Consider the following 17,850-nt stretch of genomic DNA (forward strand, 5'->3'; position numbering starts at 1 on the left):
TTTTTCCGGGCTGAATTCTCTCATAACTCCCAGTTCATCCATTTATTTGCACAGAACAGTATATTTCTCCAGAAGATAAAAGTGTAAGACACAAAAAGACTCTCTGTTATCAGAAATGGAAGCTGAAGTTGATTACCTAGGAAAGCGTATTCAAAAAATAAATGAGAACAGAACAGAGAGGGCATAGTGTACAAACTGACGTGAAGCAAAAGAATTCCCTAAAATAACCATATTCAGAATAAGGAAGTTATATTAAATTAATATCTATCACCCTGGTAAAACAAAGGCTGTTAGGTTTTTGTTTTGCTTTTGATGAAAATGTCAATACACTCAGACATCACGGCAGCTCGTTGCTGTACATCACAGCCTAACCAAATCTTTCTGTAACCTCTTGCTTTACAAGCAAAAGCTCTAAAATGTCACCAACTAAAAAAATTGAACTAGCCTGTAATTAGTTTCAACAAAGTAGTCCTTTTAACCCTAATTTTCTAGATGTAGATGGCATTTCCAAAGTAAGTGTTACGAACCTTCCTTGAGGACAAGCACAGTCAAATTGTAAAATCACAGGCAGCGATCTAATAGTTCTTCCTCTAAGCAACTCTTTTATTTCCCTGTAATAAATTCAAATCCAGTCTTCAATCTCTTAATAGGTGATCAGAGAAAATATGCATGCACACCTAAACCACCACAACAAACTATGTTTTAAATAACACTCCAATTGCTAATATAATAAAGGCTGTTGTAACACGTTAGCACTGGTATCATTATTCGTTATGATTCAATATTGTAATGACTGGCTGTAACAGAGGTTTATGTTCTACCGAGGTTTATACCACTATTTAATGTAATTAAGCAAACCGGCAGCCAAAGCCTCTATGGAAATATCATTTCTATCGCAGAGAATTCCCACCAGAAATTCACGGGAATCATAACATGCAAACTTTGATTCTGTTTATTTTTTCTCTTGTTCTGAAACTGATCTGGCATTTCTTGGACTTAGTAGAGAGGAAGAAGGAATTAATTTGGCTTCTAAAGACATGTTATTATTGACAGCACTAATAATGTACAGCCATTGGGCCATCCCCATCCCTCTCTCGCTGGGCATCGCCGCCTGCACCAGCTTTGCAAAACCCCAGAGCCGGACTTCCCTGTGCTGGAGCCTAGAGAGCGGAGCAGCAATGGCTTTAAGCAAGCCATTAAAATGCTAATGTTCAGCACGGACCGCATCTCCGCTACTACAGAAAGCTGAACTAAAGCTCCTCTGGAGACAGGATAAGGCCCTTCCAACGTGATCAAAGGGTAAATACATGCAAAGCTCTGATGGGAAAAACAATTTTTTTTTCTTCTAATTTTTAAACCCATCAGGGAGAGTCTACCAGGTTCACGATACGCATTGGACATATCTGGAAGCACTGACATCTGAGATCACAACAGAAAGGAGGACAAGAACAGGCTAAAAAGTTGCTACCTGATGTCAAAGAGGAGCCCTTAGAATCCAGAACAGGTTCCATCCCTTGGCACGAAGCTACATTTTGGTCATACTCTCTGCCACTCTGTTGACTGCCGCAGATGTCTCACAAAACATCTGTACGAACAGATTTCACTAAGTCTCCCTTTAGCCCCCCACCACTAAGGGAGCTCAAGATGCTTCCCCAGCCTCTGCTCAAGCAGTAATCCTACACAGGCCTTACTAACGAGCAGCACCCAGGGAATAGGAGTTGCCCAGCTCATCTAAAAAATAAGGCTTGGTTACCTCTCACTCCCAGGTGCAGAAAACAAAAAATCACTGAAACAAAATCCACACCCATTTGTGGGGGGACACAGAATGGTAACAAGAAAGGGAAAATGTCTGGTTCTGATTAGTGCTATCTCCAGTGTTTTCACCTCCACAACAGCTTTAAGAGGGCTTCTGTAGTAAAAGTTCAGCTTTCCCTAATCTGGGCTCTTAAACTGCTGGGATCTAGTTACATTTTCTCCTTCTCCAGATTTTAATACTTTTATTTTGTATCCTAATGTTGGGGGGAAGGATCTCAGTGTCACCGTAAGAAAGAAGTCACCAGGTTTTGCAATCCAGCAGCTTCCTTGGCAGAGGGAACTGCTGCTTGGCATCATCCGCTCGTTTGACAAAACTACTATTTCTGGGCACACGCTCAAAAACAGGTAGGAAGCAAATGCTGAGAAATAAGGAAGTAAAAACAGCCAACAGATTTTTCACTACTAAGAACGCCAAGAGTAAACATGATTTATTTAGCTGTGTTTAACATGTCTCTTCTGCACTAGACTGCAGAAATCTGCTTGCATTTAGAGCAGGAGGAGGCGGGGGGAGGGGATGAAAAGGGAATCCATTACGGCGCTCGGCTGGTACTTTCTGAATTGTTCAGTCACACAGTTTTATTGAGTACAAGTATTTTCTAGCCCAAAATACATTCATGTGTCAGAAGAAAGCAGCACTAATCTGCTGTTAATTAACAAGCTGCTGCTAACAAAAGATGAAGGACCCAATTCATACAAGCAATATTTACGTGGGTGTCGCATGATTTTGTCACAGATCTTTTCTTCTCTTCCTCCCCCCACCCCCCCCTCACCTCCTCCTCTTCCTCAGCAGTGAGTGGTGGGGATGCAATGCCAGAAGACCCAGCTCCTTCTGGGAGCACCCAGGGCAGAGGATCCTGGCCGGGCTCCCCATACCTCAGACAGACTCACCCAGGGCACTGGCTCCAGGGGTTCCTTTCTCCCCTATCGCACACTTGCAAGTGAAATTTCCTTAAGATCCTTATTCAATTAGGAGGCAGAAGCCATCTTCTGGCACCGTGCCAATGGCAGCAACACTGCTGAGGCTTAGGAAAGTGGCATGAAGCCTCCCATCCTCCATCCTTCCTCATGAACAGAGTGCGGGCCGGGAAAGGGAATAGCAGCATCTTACCCCTCACTGGTGCTTTCCCTGTGATTTCACTATGTTTAATCCAACCATTTTTATGAGAAATTTGGAGAGAAGGGATGACTTGCCAATGTACCAAGACCTGGAGAGATCTGGGCTTGTTCATGGTCCTCTGGACACAGCCAGGCACTTTGGAAAATGAAAGCCATCCACATCTTTCTGCCTTATCTGAGAAATGACAGCTCCTACCTGCATGTTGCCTGTGGGCAGTTTAAAGCTGGCACTGGCGAAGAGATGGGAGGGTTAAAACCAACATAAGTGAGCCAGATGAGTACTACAAATCCTTGGGCTTGCTTTGCTCTCAGGAACAAAGGTGGGATGGTAGGTTAAGGGAAAGAGCTGATGGTCTCTGTGCTCCACCTGTTAGGCACAAAGAGCTGCCTCAAGAAGGGTTACAGAGACAGAGGTAAGCTCTATTCAGCACTGCCATCACTGAGCCAAGGCTGGAAGAAGTGCAGGGACTGAGCAGGGCCTGAGTGGAAAACAGAAGTACTGGAGCACGGTTTTAGAAATGCTGAGTTTCTTCCATAATGGCACACCAGAGTGGTATTTCTGCTAGCACAGCGCTCTGCACACCAAGATTACTGTCTCACCCCACCAACCAGGCTGTTTCCTTCAGTAAAAAACAAGCCTTGCTGGAGCAAATGCACATCTAGTCCTCCAAGTTTTCAGACTGCTCCCCAAAGTATGGAACATTCATTCCCAGTCACACCTCACCCCAGTCAGCCCCATGCTGCCTGCTCCAGGCACAACCTGGTCTAGGCTCTGTGTTGCAGAGGAATCCACCCCTAGATGTGAACCAGCACCAACTGTCCTGCACCACACATCCAGAGTCACCTCTGCCACTTCAGGATCAGAATTTTAACAAAGCCCTGACCTAGGCTTTTACAAAGTCCAACCGTTTTTCTTTTTAACAGTGATATTTGAAACACTGACATTTATCTTTTGAAAAGCAAACTGAACACACTTAAACAAGCATTTTAAAAGAGCTAATGAAAGAGAGAAACATATCCATCTGTATTGCATTCTCCACCCACTATCACTCAAAAAATAAACCTTTCCAGACAGCAGAAAAGCCTCCCAACAGTGAGGACAATAGGAGTTCCCAAGCTTCCCGCAGAGGAACAGCCTGCATGCTGATGCAACACCCCACCTGGGTAAGGGTCAGGCTTACTGCCGTCTGCCCCTCACCCTGAACAAATCCCAGTCACAGCAAAGCTGCAGTGCTAATGGAGACTTCATCCAACACACCACTCCTTCCAATACAAGCAGGTGCCCCTGCCAGAGGTCTCTTACAGTCAGTGCTGCATCTATGTCCTGCCCCCACTTAAATATTTCTTCTTGAATGAAGAACTTTGCAAAAAGAAAAAAAAAAAAAAAAAAGGCATTCTGCTGTGGAGTCCGAGGGGGCTGCAGTGGGAGCTTGGGTTTTTTTAGAGGGTTTTGGGGTTTATTGCTTTATCTTCTTTCCACAAAGAGGCCCTGTACCATAAACATTAATCACACGCTATATTCTGCCTTTTAGTCTTGAACAATTATGAGTACAGTTTTGTGATCTTTAGCCATATTTACTGATACTCAAAGGCAGATTCTATCTTGTTAGATTGTTATAAATGGGACCCCAGGGAATCAGCGCACAGGCTGAGGCAGATGTGAGAGCCTTCTCAGAGCTCGCCTGCCTTTCAGCTTTCCACGGCCGAAATTATGAATGTTTTTGGGGGGTTGTGGGGGAGGGAGGAACAACCTTTAGATTCCTCTGCCAGATCTTTACAAAGAGTTGTCCATGGACTTAAAAAGTTGCATTCTGCTGAACTTAAGACTTTTTAAGGTTAGCTGTTCAATTTCAAAATGTGGCTTACATGTGCTAGCCATTTGTATCACAAACGTTTCAGACAGACATAGCAGAGGTCTCTGGTTATAAACCATTAAAGAGCAAAAAAGAAACCCACAAATTCTATCTCATTCTCTCTTAGTTAAATATATTGTTTCTGGTCCAGACCTGTTTCACAATACCATAAAATAGAGGCATGTTTCCGACACTAGATTTGAGAAGCTGTCACATTAAAGGTAAACTTTTAATCTGCTGTAGACAAACAGCACACATTTTTATTTCCTGAGTAACAGCTTTGGAGAAATGTTTAAACAAGAATTTAAGAGCTTTGTGGTAAAGCCACATAGAGAGGTCTCAGACTGCTACTAGGTTTGAGCTTCTTTTCTTTGTTGTTGCTCATTTTTAATTCTCTAAATAACCTACTTAAAAGTAGACTTCCAGGAGCAGAATAACCAAGACTCATGGTAAGGTGAACCTGTTGGCTTGCATTAATTTCTACTTCATAAAAAAGAAATGTTTGAACTGAAACACAGGCCTGAATTTCTAGCCATTCATCCTCATCTTTTTATTTTCTCGAGACTTGCAATCGAATGCTCTAAAGAAGATAATTGTCACACAATTAGTAACACATTAGTCCTCCGATATTTTTAATAGCAACCCAGGTTTTTCCCCAAGGCACTTAAAAATGGCAGGCTCAGCTACACTCTCCTTTTTTAAAACTCCCATGCACTTTCTTCTTTAAAAACCTCCCACATGCATTTCACTTGGTCTGAAAGTATCAGCGCAGATCTTCAGCCTGCCAACGCTTACAGACATGCTTAACTTTCTGCACATCAGTAATCCCACTGAACGCAAGAGGACCATCTGAGTACCTACAGCTCGGAGCAAGCGAAGAGTGAAACTATGCCTTCACTGAAGCCAGTGGCAAAACCCTCACTGCTGCCAATAAGGTTGTGATTTGACATTGAGTTTGTTGCAGGATTGAGACTGTCCTCATTTTCAGGTACTTTCCCAAACTCTTTTTGATTTTTCTCCTTTTCTCTTCCTGCTGTTTTTCCCCCTCACCTCCCACACTCACTCTTGTGGGGCCCCATATTGAGACCACTTGAAAACTTCTGCCTTTCAAATCCCTCCACCAGGGAAACCCCCTCGCTGAGACAGGAAACATCCTTTGCAGGTAGAGCTGAAAGAAACTATTTTGCCCCGCTGTGTGCGTTTGAGTAAACTAATTAAAACCTGGGAACTTTGGTTCCAAACGATGCCAAGAAGCAATTGTTAATATGAGCTGAAGTGAAATGGGAAGCTCCAGACGTTTAAAATTAGCTGTAGGGAAAAGAAGAAAAAAAGAAAAAAGAAAAAAAGCAGTCAAAGAATTTTTTAATTTTACTATAAAGCTGATGCAGTGCAACTTGGACTGCGTGGGGTTAAAATGAGTTTGGGAGCAGCAAAGGGGGAAATCGCTGCTGAAAAGCAGAGGAGGGGGAGCAGCAGCAGCCGCCTCGGAATCGATGCAGCACTGTGAAGAGGAGGCAGAAGTGAGCAAACCAGCTGAACTGCTTGCAGAATTAATCAGTAACAAAGAGACCGGAGCTGTTGGCGGGCTTCAGCCCTTGAACCTAGACTCTGCTCTATAAATTTCAACTTGGAATGGTTCTCTACTTGTTGAAAGACAGGTTGGCTCCAGGCCAAGCCATAGGGGAAAAAAAAAAAAAAGAAAAAAAAAAAGCTAAAAAAGATTGTTTCTTGCTCAGGAAACTTCCCTTCAGTTTCTAACTCTTTTTATGAGCTAGTAATAGGGCACTCCAGAAAACGGGAAACGGAAGGCGGGTATTGAAAGCAAAAAAATGAGCTAGGAGTTGTTTTAATAAAGAAAATAAAACAAGTAGGTGCTAAATGCAAACCTGGATCTTGCCTGCATGCAAGTACATCAGCCCGAACAGAAGACTCCGGAGCACTCTGCCAATAATTCAAAGAAGACTTTTACAGTTATATTAGCTGGCTACAGGTTTGGCTGAAAATAATAAATGTCTTAAAGGAAGAACAGGGCTGTTCAATCCCCATCTGCTGCCTTGTCTTGTTCTCTCATCCCCCACCACTCCGCCTTGTTTAAATGACCGTCACAAAAGCAGTGGATATTAAACAAATGTAGATACATCGTTTATTCAGCAGCATATATTTTTTTCCTTTTCTCCCTACAAACAGGAAAATGCAGGAGAACTGACGCTCTCCTCTGCCTCTGCTCATTGCAGCTGCAGTCACCAGTACCTTCCCAACGCAGTGCTTTTCCAGCGTGAGCAGACAGGGAGTGGGCTGGGGCTGAGTGAGGGGATGGTGTGTGGAGGGGGGAGCTGTCAAAGTGGAAAGAAAGAAGGCAAACATCTATTCAGAGGCCAGACACGCTGAGCAAGGTCAGCTGCAGAGGCACAGCCCCTTGCAGTAGCTCTGCAATTACATCCAAAGTCTGCTTAGCACCAAGAGTCCCGGGATCTGCATGCAGCGGCCGGATCGGAGGATCGGCAGCGGGAAGAAGGTGTATAATGATTTTAATTGCTCTTCCGAGATGCTAAAGAGTAGATGAGATGCTCTTTAGCTAGAGCAGGGGGCTGATGCTCTGTACTGCTTGCAAGAATATGCACAGATAAAATACACTAATGAGAGAGTGGAGAGAGAAACATGGTAAGTGCTAGCTGTGATCAAAAGGTGAAAAAAAAAAAATTGAAGTAAAATGCAGCCTCATCAGAGCATGGAGGACAGGGAAACGCAATCTCTCCACCAAAAGTGGCTGTTAAGTTAAATTAGATTAATCACTCCCACCTCCCTTCCTCCCCAAACACCCTTATTTTTAATGAAGGGGCTTACTCCTGTAATGCTGAATGCTGGCCAAGCTGCTGGACATTTAAAGCTATATATGTAACACACCTGTGCTTCCCCTTTCCAAGAAAACTGGGGTCTGCTACTTGGTAGGTCTTTTTCCATCAGCATCTTTTTCATGACCCTGCTGAGGGACTACTGAGCAGTGTCCCCCACATCTCACTCCAGAAACAAATGACCAAATGCCAGAACAGAGGAGTGAGAAGGAGCGAGTTTAAGAGCTGTTGGGCTTAGTAGTGGTTTGTGCTGATCACACTTGAATCTTTCTGCAAAAGCATACATGCAAAGAGGAAAAAACAACAACCACTAAGTAACCACTTCACATCTGCCATTAAGATTATTAAACTTCTTACAAGCGGTATTTACCCCACCTTCCCCACTACACACAAACATACACACACCCCCAAGCTCTCCAGTGTGGCAACTGAGAGCCAAGAAAGCTCTCCTCTCCCTGCTGCAGCAACCGCATTTATTCCTGTTAAGGGGTTAACGATTCGTTTCCACTACTTCTCTCGAGAAAACCTACAATGAAAACATTGGCTCACGAAAGTGTTCTCACTGCCAGAATGCCACAGCGCGAGTGAAAAGTCCGTTTTGTTTTCATTACATCTCTGGGATTTCCGGCTTAACTCCTGAGCTTAGACACCAAATCCCTAGATACCCCACCCACCCACTTTTTTAAAAAAACACTTATGCTGCACAGCCCACCAATTACCATTTGGAGGGTGGGAGGGAGTGGGGAGAAGGAGCCACGCTGAAAATGGTGCTCTCATTGGAGCAAACATGTGCGTCTCCCAAGCTCTGAGAGCTGCCCGGTGCATGTAGTGTTGTCCACTGAGAAATGCAGTTTTATTTCCATACCTGGCCTCTCCTGTATTTCTCACCCCCATCTTCCACTCTGACACAGAGCTGGATCTCAGCCCTAAATCTATGCCCTCACAAGTGATGTGACGTGACATAGAAATCCAAGCATTTCTTGTACAAAAGGTATGATTATTTCACAAGGTTATTGTTGTTGTTGTTTTCTTCCAGTTATGATAGAAAAATGTTCCAATCTCAAAAAAAACCACCAGAAAAGTTCAGCCTTTATGTCACAGCCGATTTGGTCACTGTGTGTATAGGCAGCACAGTTCAAACATGGGCTGAGAAAGAAAAACAATCGATGGAAAAGGCACGAAGGGAGGCTACCTCACTCCATAGCAGCACTTCTGTCCTGCTGAAGCAAAGGAACCATTTCTGTGCCTTCATGTATTTATTCACCACAGGAGAGTTTCAGCAACTTTTTGCATCTAGCTTTTCTGTTTTATAGTACTTCCATGCAACCAGCTTTCTTTTCTCTTTATTCCAGTGCAAAATTTCCCTGCAAAATCATGCAAATTCCTTTCTTGTAGGCAGTGCTCCTCTGAGCACACAAGCCTATTATTATTAGTCACATCAAAACAAATGCCAAAACAGTCTATATGATTATTAGGCACTTCTTTTACTTTGCTTCTGACAGCTTCTGGCGAAATTGTCAGGAAAAAATGACTAACGACTGGCTGACCAGTGCCTTTTCATCACTCACCAGTAGTGTTTTCAAAATTCTACCGATCTTTCCATGCTAATAATGATCAAAGAAATACAGTTTCTGGTCTCCCACACATGGCCTAAGTCATTTCACATGAGGTCCCAAAGAAAAGCAACAAAACATTTTGCTGGGTGACATTTTGTCTGGACTCTACCTCTGAATAAGTCCAGAATCAGAAGAGGGAAATGGCAGTGCAAATTTGATGCAAATGAGCAAATTTTGCTCTTACTGAGTTACTCCAGACACATGTCCACTTCAGAACAAATGGACCAAATGACCTTCTTAAAATCTCTCATCAGCCTGCAAAATGGCACCTCTGTCATAAAGGTTTTGCCTAGCGTTGTCACAAGTACAGCCTAAGTAAGACGACTGTAAGTGAGAGTGATTAGAAAGAAAAAACACCAGCAGTGAGCTTCCCTTTTCCAGTTTGGAACCCTGTGCTGGGGGCAAGTCTCTGCCCACATGACTCAGCCGATCTGGTAGCGCACCACTGCTTGCAGGGAAGTTAACCAGGGGGAACCGAGGCAGCACAGGGCCGGTGGGACTCTATGGGCAGCTGCTCCACTCCTGCACCATTACTCACCCTCCCTGCCCATGGGAGCTCTGCTAACCACGTGCAGAAGGCAGAAAATAACTTTGAAAAACAGGATGGTGAGAGGAACAAAACAAAAACTGGCAGGGAGAACTGAGGGCAAAATATTCCTCAATGCCCTTTTTTTTTTTTTTTTTTTTTAGCCTATTTTTAAAACTCGATGTGATTGATTTCACACTTGGCTATCACAGATGCTGGGAGAGCCTCTGCCAGACCCCAGTGCATGGCGAGTCTGGACCTCGGGCAGGACACAACTGGTGGCACAGCGGTGACAAACGTCAGGGAGGGCGGCCAATGGGCCCTGGGCAACTGCAGCAGAGAGGAGGAGAAGACAGTGCTGGAGCAGTGCCATATGGGCGCGGTGAAGTTCAAGCAAGGGGAAATAAGTTTCGTAAGAAGCAGGTTTCTCACCTTCAGCTATTACCCAGATTAACATGGTGCTCACCAGTGCCTGCGCGGGACACACTGGGCAGCATCAAACTGCCATATCCATGATTCAGAGAGGCTGCGATAGGGCAGCGGCTCCCTGTGCAGGACTGTCTGTGAGACAGAGTCTTTATGGGAACACACATATGACCTTCAGCACCAGCACATCCCCACACAGACTGATGGGCCACCTTCAGGAATATTTCCCTTTCCCATTCCTTTCTCCTAGCCCACCAACCCACTGCAGACAGGGGAACCACCACAGAGGGCTGCTGAGTGCTCCCCAGGGATCCCCTGCAGGGACCACATCCCTCCTCAGAGGCTCTGCTCCTGCCACAGACCCACATACAGCCCGTGGCTTGCACAGTCCCCCAGCCCATCTCCTGCTTCAGCACTGGCACCACAGGAAGGCCCCTTGCTGTGCCCCCACAGGCAGCCTGAAGGCTTCACACTATCAACATTTCAGCAGCCCCTCGTCATGCTTGAAACACACCCCTGGAAGCCACCCAAGGGGAGGGTGGCCAGAGCCACCAGTACTACACCTGGGCAGGGGGCCCCAGAGGAGATCCAGGCTCCCCCAACACGGCCCCCGCGCTGCCTCTGGCGCAAGCAGGGCTATGGGTGAGATCAGCCTCTTTGTTTTTCTCCCTGTCACCCAAAGCAGAAGCTCAGCCGAGGCCTCTGGGGGCAGGAGGTTTGTTCATTAACCCGCTGCCAGCCCCGTTGTGCCTGACGCCTTCGTGCACCCCCTGCCCTGCAGCATCCCTCGTGCTGCTCAGAGGCACCAATTAGCAAAACACGTTGCTAAACACCTGACAGAGCCACAGAGGAGTAGGAGGAGGAGGCCAGGTAACTCCTCTGCCACCAGGGAACGCCTGGCAGGCGCAAGGGAAGGAACAAGCCTGGAAAAGCCTCACAAAGGGGATTTCAGCTGCAGCCCAGGTTTCTCAGGCTCTGTTACCACACGTTTCTGGAAGCCTCTTTTTCCCTGCATGGCATTTTTCTAGCCTGGCTTTGATAGGGCACTCCTGCCAGACCCACCAGGCTGGAGAGGGGCTGAAAGCAGAACTCAGTGCCGCAGCGGTCCTGGAAAGGGGAGTAGGGTGCTAAGGATGGCCCCATGCTCTCCAGTGTCTGGGACACTCTTTCCACCCTGCCCAGTATTGCTGCTGTCAGCTGCGGGTTTCTTTCAGTTAGTGTTTTCCTCCCTTCGTGTGTGAAGGCATCATGATGGCTGCCTGAGTCCTATGGCTAATATGGGTACACGGGTCCATAATGGTACATTGTAAGTGAATGTCTCAGAGTAGACAGCAATAATAATTAGCTGTCATGATTTGAAAAAAGGATAATCCATGCCATTGAGTTAACAATCACTCACACAACACACATGGATTTAACTAATCTTAATTTGGAGAAAAATAACAATTCTAAATATATCAAATAGCCTATTTCATGGCAACCTGCAGCGGTGTTTATCTCTGGCTTCCAGCACACGCGAGTTATTTAGTTTCTCTCACTGGCAGTTTTACCATTCAAAAGCCTGAAATGAACATTCATGGAGCAGGGGTTGCAGTTAAATCCTGCCTCTGACAGGGAGCCTTTTTTTCATGATGCACATCTAGTTCAAGTACATAATGTATGGAGCCTAGCGTTGGTGGCTGGGACAGGATGAATGAGGAATTCAAATCAACTCCCTTCTCTTTCCTTGCACTGTCTTTGCAGAAATTAACACTGTCTTAATGAACCTCTGCTGCTGGTGTTGTCATCTGCCTGTGGGGGTACACTGCCCAGAGCACAGAAAAAGGAGATACCGTCAGTCACAGGACAGCCACATTTCCAGGTCCCTCTTCAGCAAGAGCTGCTCATCTAGTCATGCCCAAAACCTCATAAACATGAAAGCTAGGAAGAGGTACAAAACACAGCAGTGATCAAACTTTTCCAGAATACCTGCTACTGGTGAAGTGAAAGAAGTGGTGGCTGATAACTCCTAGCTAACTCATTGGCCGTGCTTTGTTTTGCTGTGCAACAATCTGATACATCTGCTCGATGCTATCACATCCTCCGTATGAGAGGAAGAACTGATCTTCAAACAGGTCAGCCAATTTGAAAAAAGCCTTTACAGGACAACCTGCTCCTGAACAAGGCACTTCCTCACAGTGGCAGCTAACATGTTAGCACATACCTTACGGACAGGGGTAACTACGTGAAAGCCCCTTGAAAAGCTTGGATTTGCAAGTTACCAGTCCGAGAAAGATTACAGAGTTTATTATCAGAAGGTCTTTAAAAGCTGATTGCAGAGATAAAGTTGCCATTATCTCTACTGAAATGTCGGTTAGAGATTTGCATTGCATGCATGCAAAGTCTTGCACATTCCTGAGCTCTACCTGTCTCCCTGTAAGCGGCAAAAGGTCTGTTATGTGGTTGGGAGGGATTTAGTGACCAGAACGAATGGAGTTACCAAAAAATAAAGAAAGAAAAGCAAAAAGAAAAAGGGAAGTGAAGACCTCACAACTAGGGAGCAACCCGCATCAGAATTAATACTTGGTGAGGTGCTGCATCCCAGCACCTTTGTGCGCAGAGGGAAGAAAGGTGCGAGGGGCAGAGCCACGCTCAGTGCTTGATGTAGCCTGGCTGCGCTCAGCCCTGGAAGCTGTAACGTTTTGCGGCTTAGTCACACAGCAGAAGGCCGCACAAATCATTTCAACCAAATAAGAAGGTCTACAAAAATAACATGAGATCAAGGAGAGGAGCTGAAACCTATTTGAGGGCAGCAGCGGTGGCAGCATATTTCAGGGAGCCGGAGAGGCGAGAGGGTGATTTCTGGTTTCCCTCTTCAAATATAAAGACTCAATTATCTTTGAACAGCTTGCTTTACACATGAATTGACACATTTATTTTACAATAAATAACTGAAAGTTATCTATGTTTCCTTTACTGTTAATCTACACAAAGAAATAATAAACAGAGCTTGTCTACAAAAATGCAACTACTGCAGTCCTCAGAATTCAATTAAGCTAAAATAATTAATGCTTCCACCATATTAAATTACTTTATACATTTGAGCCACTGAAGTTTTTTCATTCTTTAATCTTTTTCGCCTTTTTATTTAATAAAAAAAAAAAGTTATTTTCAAAGGGGGGGGGGGGGCTTGTCTAGGAGGGGGAAAAAGAGCATGATTTGCTGTTAAAATGTAATGGTCTCCTTTAGCTGACACAGCATGTAGAGTGTTTTGTGCCTTTGATTAAAATAACATTTTAAATGCTTTGAACAAACATATCTCCCCATACTTCTAAGGGATTATTTTACATATTTCTTGGTGGAATAAAGAAATTCATTCTTCCTGTCGCAGTACAGAAAGGCTAAGAATATCTTTCGTCACATATAAAGTAAAAATACTGTAGGCTGTTGCATTATTACCAAAAAAATAAAAAAATAAAGGGAGGGGGTGGCGAGGTGGGAGAAAGCTGCCTTAGAGATTAAGTTTCCCTTTTATGAAATCGTATTTAGTCTCTTTTTTTAACAAATCTAACAACAATGCTCTACAGCCGCTCACTGGGAAATACCTTTAATGTTAAATGCAGATTCTGATTTTCTTGGCTAATGCAGAAAGCCTTTCTATTGAAATATAAATAAGGGGTTTGGTATATCCCACTAAAGCCTTTCCAGTGAATGACTTCTGTGGGTTTTTCATGGCTACCCTCCATGGCTGTAATGTGAGGCTTTTATCCTACTATTGAAAACTATCCGTTGCTATTAAAAAAAATATGGAAGGACACTGCACCTTTTATCTCAGAGCTGGGCTCCTAATTGAGAAAGCATTATTACTGCACTATTTAGTGGATGTCCCTATCTCCATGCACTGCTGAGAAAATGCCAATCAAATGATAAACTCTTTTATTTTTCTCAATTCAAAATCTTTCCTACGTATTTTCATTTGATGTTCAGTTTAGTCTGAAAGAGATTAGGTGCTCCAGATTGGTTTTAATTTTTATTTTATATATATATTTTTTAATGACTTTTCCGCATATGAACAAAACCTTCACCCCTCTCTCCCTGCAGATTTTCTGCATGGCAAAAGTTCTGCTTGTGTTGATGCTGACCCCCAGGAGCTAGGAGGGGATAGCACCCTCTGAGCTGAACATGCCCATTATAAAGTAGTTTGTTTCAGACTGAACTTGGGCACAGATTGGTAAAAGGTGGGATCTGGAGTGCAGCACAGTGTAGTTTTCCTGGACCAGCCTTACTAAGCACTGGGTACCCACTGCAAGCAGCTGAGCACAACCAGCTTGCAGGTATTGGGAGTGCTCAGCATCACTCAGGAGGCCTTCAGCAGGCAGGAGGAGAAGCAGTTCCTGAATACTTCTCCCATCAATTGTGAAGGAAATCTAGCCCTCAGAAAGCTGTTACACCACGAGGGATTCATCTCTGCCAGGAAATGCATTTACAGCTTCTAAAGGATAGGGTAAGAATGAGGTCAGGACTTACAGTAGGGATGCTTTCAGTGCTACAGCAGAGGCTGCCTCTGCTATTGCCCCCTCAAAGCTACCAGCTGCCCTGTATTGAGGTGATGTCTGCACCCTTAAAGATTCCTGGAAGATGAGGTAGACAATGGGTAGGATATGCCCCTTTCTATGAGGCAGATCACCTGGAGGTCTGAGGACTGCAGCAGTTCAAAGCCCACATCCCCATTTACACAATGACCAAACTGTTCAGAGGTTCTGGGGAGGGACTCACACACCTCCAGTGCTAAAAGAGGGAAAGCTGAAGCTTTGATTGTAAAGATAGGAGCTTAGTACTACTCTGCTGGGAATCCCCTCGTGGGAACGTCTCTTCTACAGTCAGGTTTCTGGACTGTCAGATCTAATCCTGTAGGACACTTCCTAGAGAAATTGGGATAGTGGCAGCAATGACAATTTGCCACTGGTCTTCTGCACTGGATGCAGTCAATTTGAACATAAAGGCCAGTTTGAGGGGAGCTCCTGCTGTGTAACACAAGAAACCCAGTCTCTAGCAGGGAGCACAGCCCTTCCTTTCACTGAGGCAAGCAGCATGTGCTGTGCTGCGAAGAGAAGAAACACCCTGTGCTCCACAAGCTGCCCAGCATCATGCAGTCTGCAGCAGTCATTCATTTCCCAGCAGTTCACCTGGGTGGATGCCATTGCTGCCTGTCCAACACCAAGCCAGGGGCATCTGCTGAGAAAATGCTAACTGCTAAACCCTATCTGAGCACCACGGCTGAGGGAGTTAGGAAAAGGAAATGCCTGCAATCTGCTCATCTGGGCCAGTCTCTTTCAAAAATCCCATTTGGGGATGTGTATGCGAATAGAAGTGTCCCCCACCCATTCCGGCCATTTCAGAGGCCCAGGACAGGCAGCACAGTCAGTAAATCAGATCACAAAGCTGAAATCCACCCCAACAGAAGGAATGAGCAAGGACTTGACGAAGCCCTGCTCAGCCCTCACAGACAAGTCTTCCCACTAGCACCAGTGGGAAGAGCATTTTTCCATCAACTTTACTATCAGGAATTCACCTTTCCCAGTGGGTCTGCATGTTAGGAAGCACATTTGAACTGGACTGAACTGAGCATCTCACCAAAGTCTCCTTCCCTGCACCACTGCTACCTGCTTAAGGACACTCCTGAAATGGCTCCTCCACCCCCAACATTCTCCTTTTCCCCGTGTGTGCAAACCATCCCTTAGTTCTCTCCAGGGGGATCAAGAGCCCCTGGTGTCAGAAAGCTGACCCTGTGCAGAGATGTAGACTGGACCACATGTGGGGCAGACAGCCCCTCCGAGCAACTGAAAGCCACAAGGGACCTCCAGGTTGGTGGATCCTACAAAGACCTGTGGCTGAAGCCTCCATTCCATGGCACATTCTACAGGGCTTTTGTCAAAAGATTACCTAGGCGGTTGATTGAGTGTAAAACATGCTGTACCTGCAATGTTCTCCTGCTTGGGGCAAATTCCTTTTGTAGGCGTGAGAAGACGGTCTTCTTCATCGGGTGTGACTTGGATCCCGATTTCCACTGGCTCTGACACTTTCCTGAGCTCGGCGCGTGAGGAGGGGGGAGGGCTGCTCTTATCCATGCTCTTTTCATAGCAGACACCACCAGTGCCATTGCACTGTTTTCTCTTGTGCTCTATAAAAACCAAGATGTCTCCCAGCGGGAAGTTCATCTGACACTGTCCACAGGTTAACAAGTCGGGGTCTGTCCCACCTGCAGCGATGCTGATGCCACCCGGCTCTGCTATTGCCAGGCTCTCATCCTCGTCGGCGAGCGCCGGTTCCACATGGTCAGCCTCTGCTTTATATGGACAAGGAGAAAGAGGGAGGAAAAGGGCAAGGGAAGAAGAGAAAGAGATTGCTTTGAGTGTTCACAGACTCTGACAGATGCATCACAAGAGGCCCAGCCACCCCCCCACACACACACACCCAAAAGAAGCCAAGACTGATTAGATCTTTCTTTCATTTTTCAGCTTTTCCACTCTCCCAGAATGATTTCAATATATTTTGCAACCAAGCCTGCCTGAAACAAAATGGAAAGGCTGACCTGGCATAGCTTTCCTGACAGCTCCTTCCCACTGCTGCCAGCACTGCAAGGGGATCAGCAAAGAGCCATTTTGCAAACATTCGAGTCCTGAGTCACTTTCTGAAACAGTTCCTCTCTTTTAAACCCACCTTCTCATTCCCACTGCATCTCCCAGCCATCTGGCCGAGACCCCATCCAGCAAGTCTTACACACCAGAGCCTCTCCTTTCATTTCAGCGTGGGGGAAAAGCAGGGAGTGAAACAGTGTGCAGGGAGGGTCAGGCACATGAATCAGGATCACAACCTTGTCCCATTATAGACATCAGCAATGTGAAATGACTGCCCATTGGCACGGTGGGACAGCAAACTATTTGCTGGAAGGCAAGCAAGATGTATTCTCATGAAAAATAAAGATGTTTCAAAACTGTGTACAGTGGGAAAGATAGTAACATATTGGAATATTGGCTCAGCCCAAAATCTTCCACTTATTTTACCACTGCCAAATACCTGTGCAGTTGCTATTTAGCTTAGTATAGAAATCTTGATCATGGACCTTGTGGACTTCGTACCATTATCCTCAAAAGACTCTGAAAGCGTTTCTGAATGACCTGAATCTGTTTTTGGGAAATAAGCAATTCCTCTTTTCACCATTAATAAAATGCAGCATATTTTAATGGGCATTTTGAAGATAATTCTTACACGATAAAGTAATTATAGATCACAATCCATTTCTGGGGCAATACTTGTTTTTTGTTTTATTTTCTCTTGTTCTGCTGCGTAACTGCCAAATCATACAAACCTTGGTCTTTACTTGGGCAAAATTTCCACTGACTTTTGCCTAAGGCTGTTTTGCCTCTACGAGGACTATAGGATTTGGGCAGAACAAAACAGAGGAGCTAACAGTATGTAAATCAGCAAGTGAGACCTCTAATCGAATCAGGATTAAAGGAATAGTAGGAGAAATGTTCTTTATTGGCCTGAGTGGCTTGCTTATGGATTTCCTGGGGAAAGCAAGTTACACAATTAGCTCAGAGAAGTGAGACCGAGATAAGCAGATTTCATAATCCAGATCTGGATTCTCTTCCTGGCCAAAGACA

General features: G+C 45.1%; 1 protein-coding gene across 4 annotated transcripts in view; it reads right to left on the bottom strand.

Moving 5' to 3' along the window:
• The window catches only part of BCL11B (BCL11 transcription factor B), a 91,557-nt gene that overhangs the window by 61,200 nt on the left and 12,507 nt on the right, over positions 1–17,850 (bottom strand). For 2 of the 4 annotated variants that reach the window (XM_031593018.2, XM_031593020.2), the window contains exon 2: positions 16,161–16,526. In XM_031593018.2, the coding sequence (XP_031448878.1) occupies positions 16,161–16,526 (366 nt within the window). Of the gene's footprint in view, positions 1–16,160; positions 16,530–17,850 lie in introns of all 4 variants that reach the window. The other 2 variants (XM_031593017.2, XM_031593019.2) reach the window with 1 other exon arrangement.

This window comes from Phasianus colchicus, chromosome 5, assembly GCF_987193195.1.
Source record: "Phasianus colchicus chromosome 5, bPhaCol1.hap1.1, whole genome shotgun sequence".
Taxonomy (NCBI): Eukaryota; Metazoa; Chordata; class Aves; order Galliformes; family Phasianidae; genus Phasianus; species Phasianus colchicus.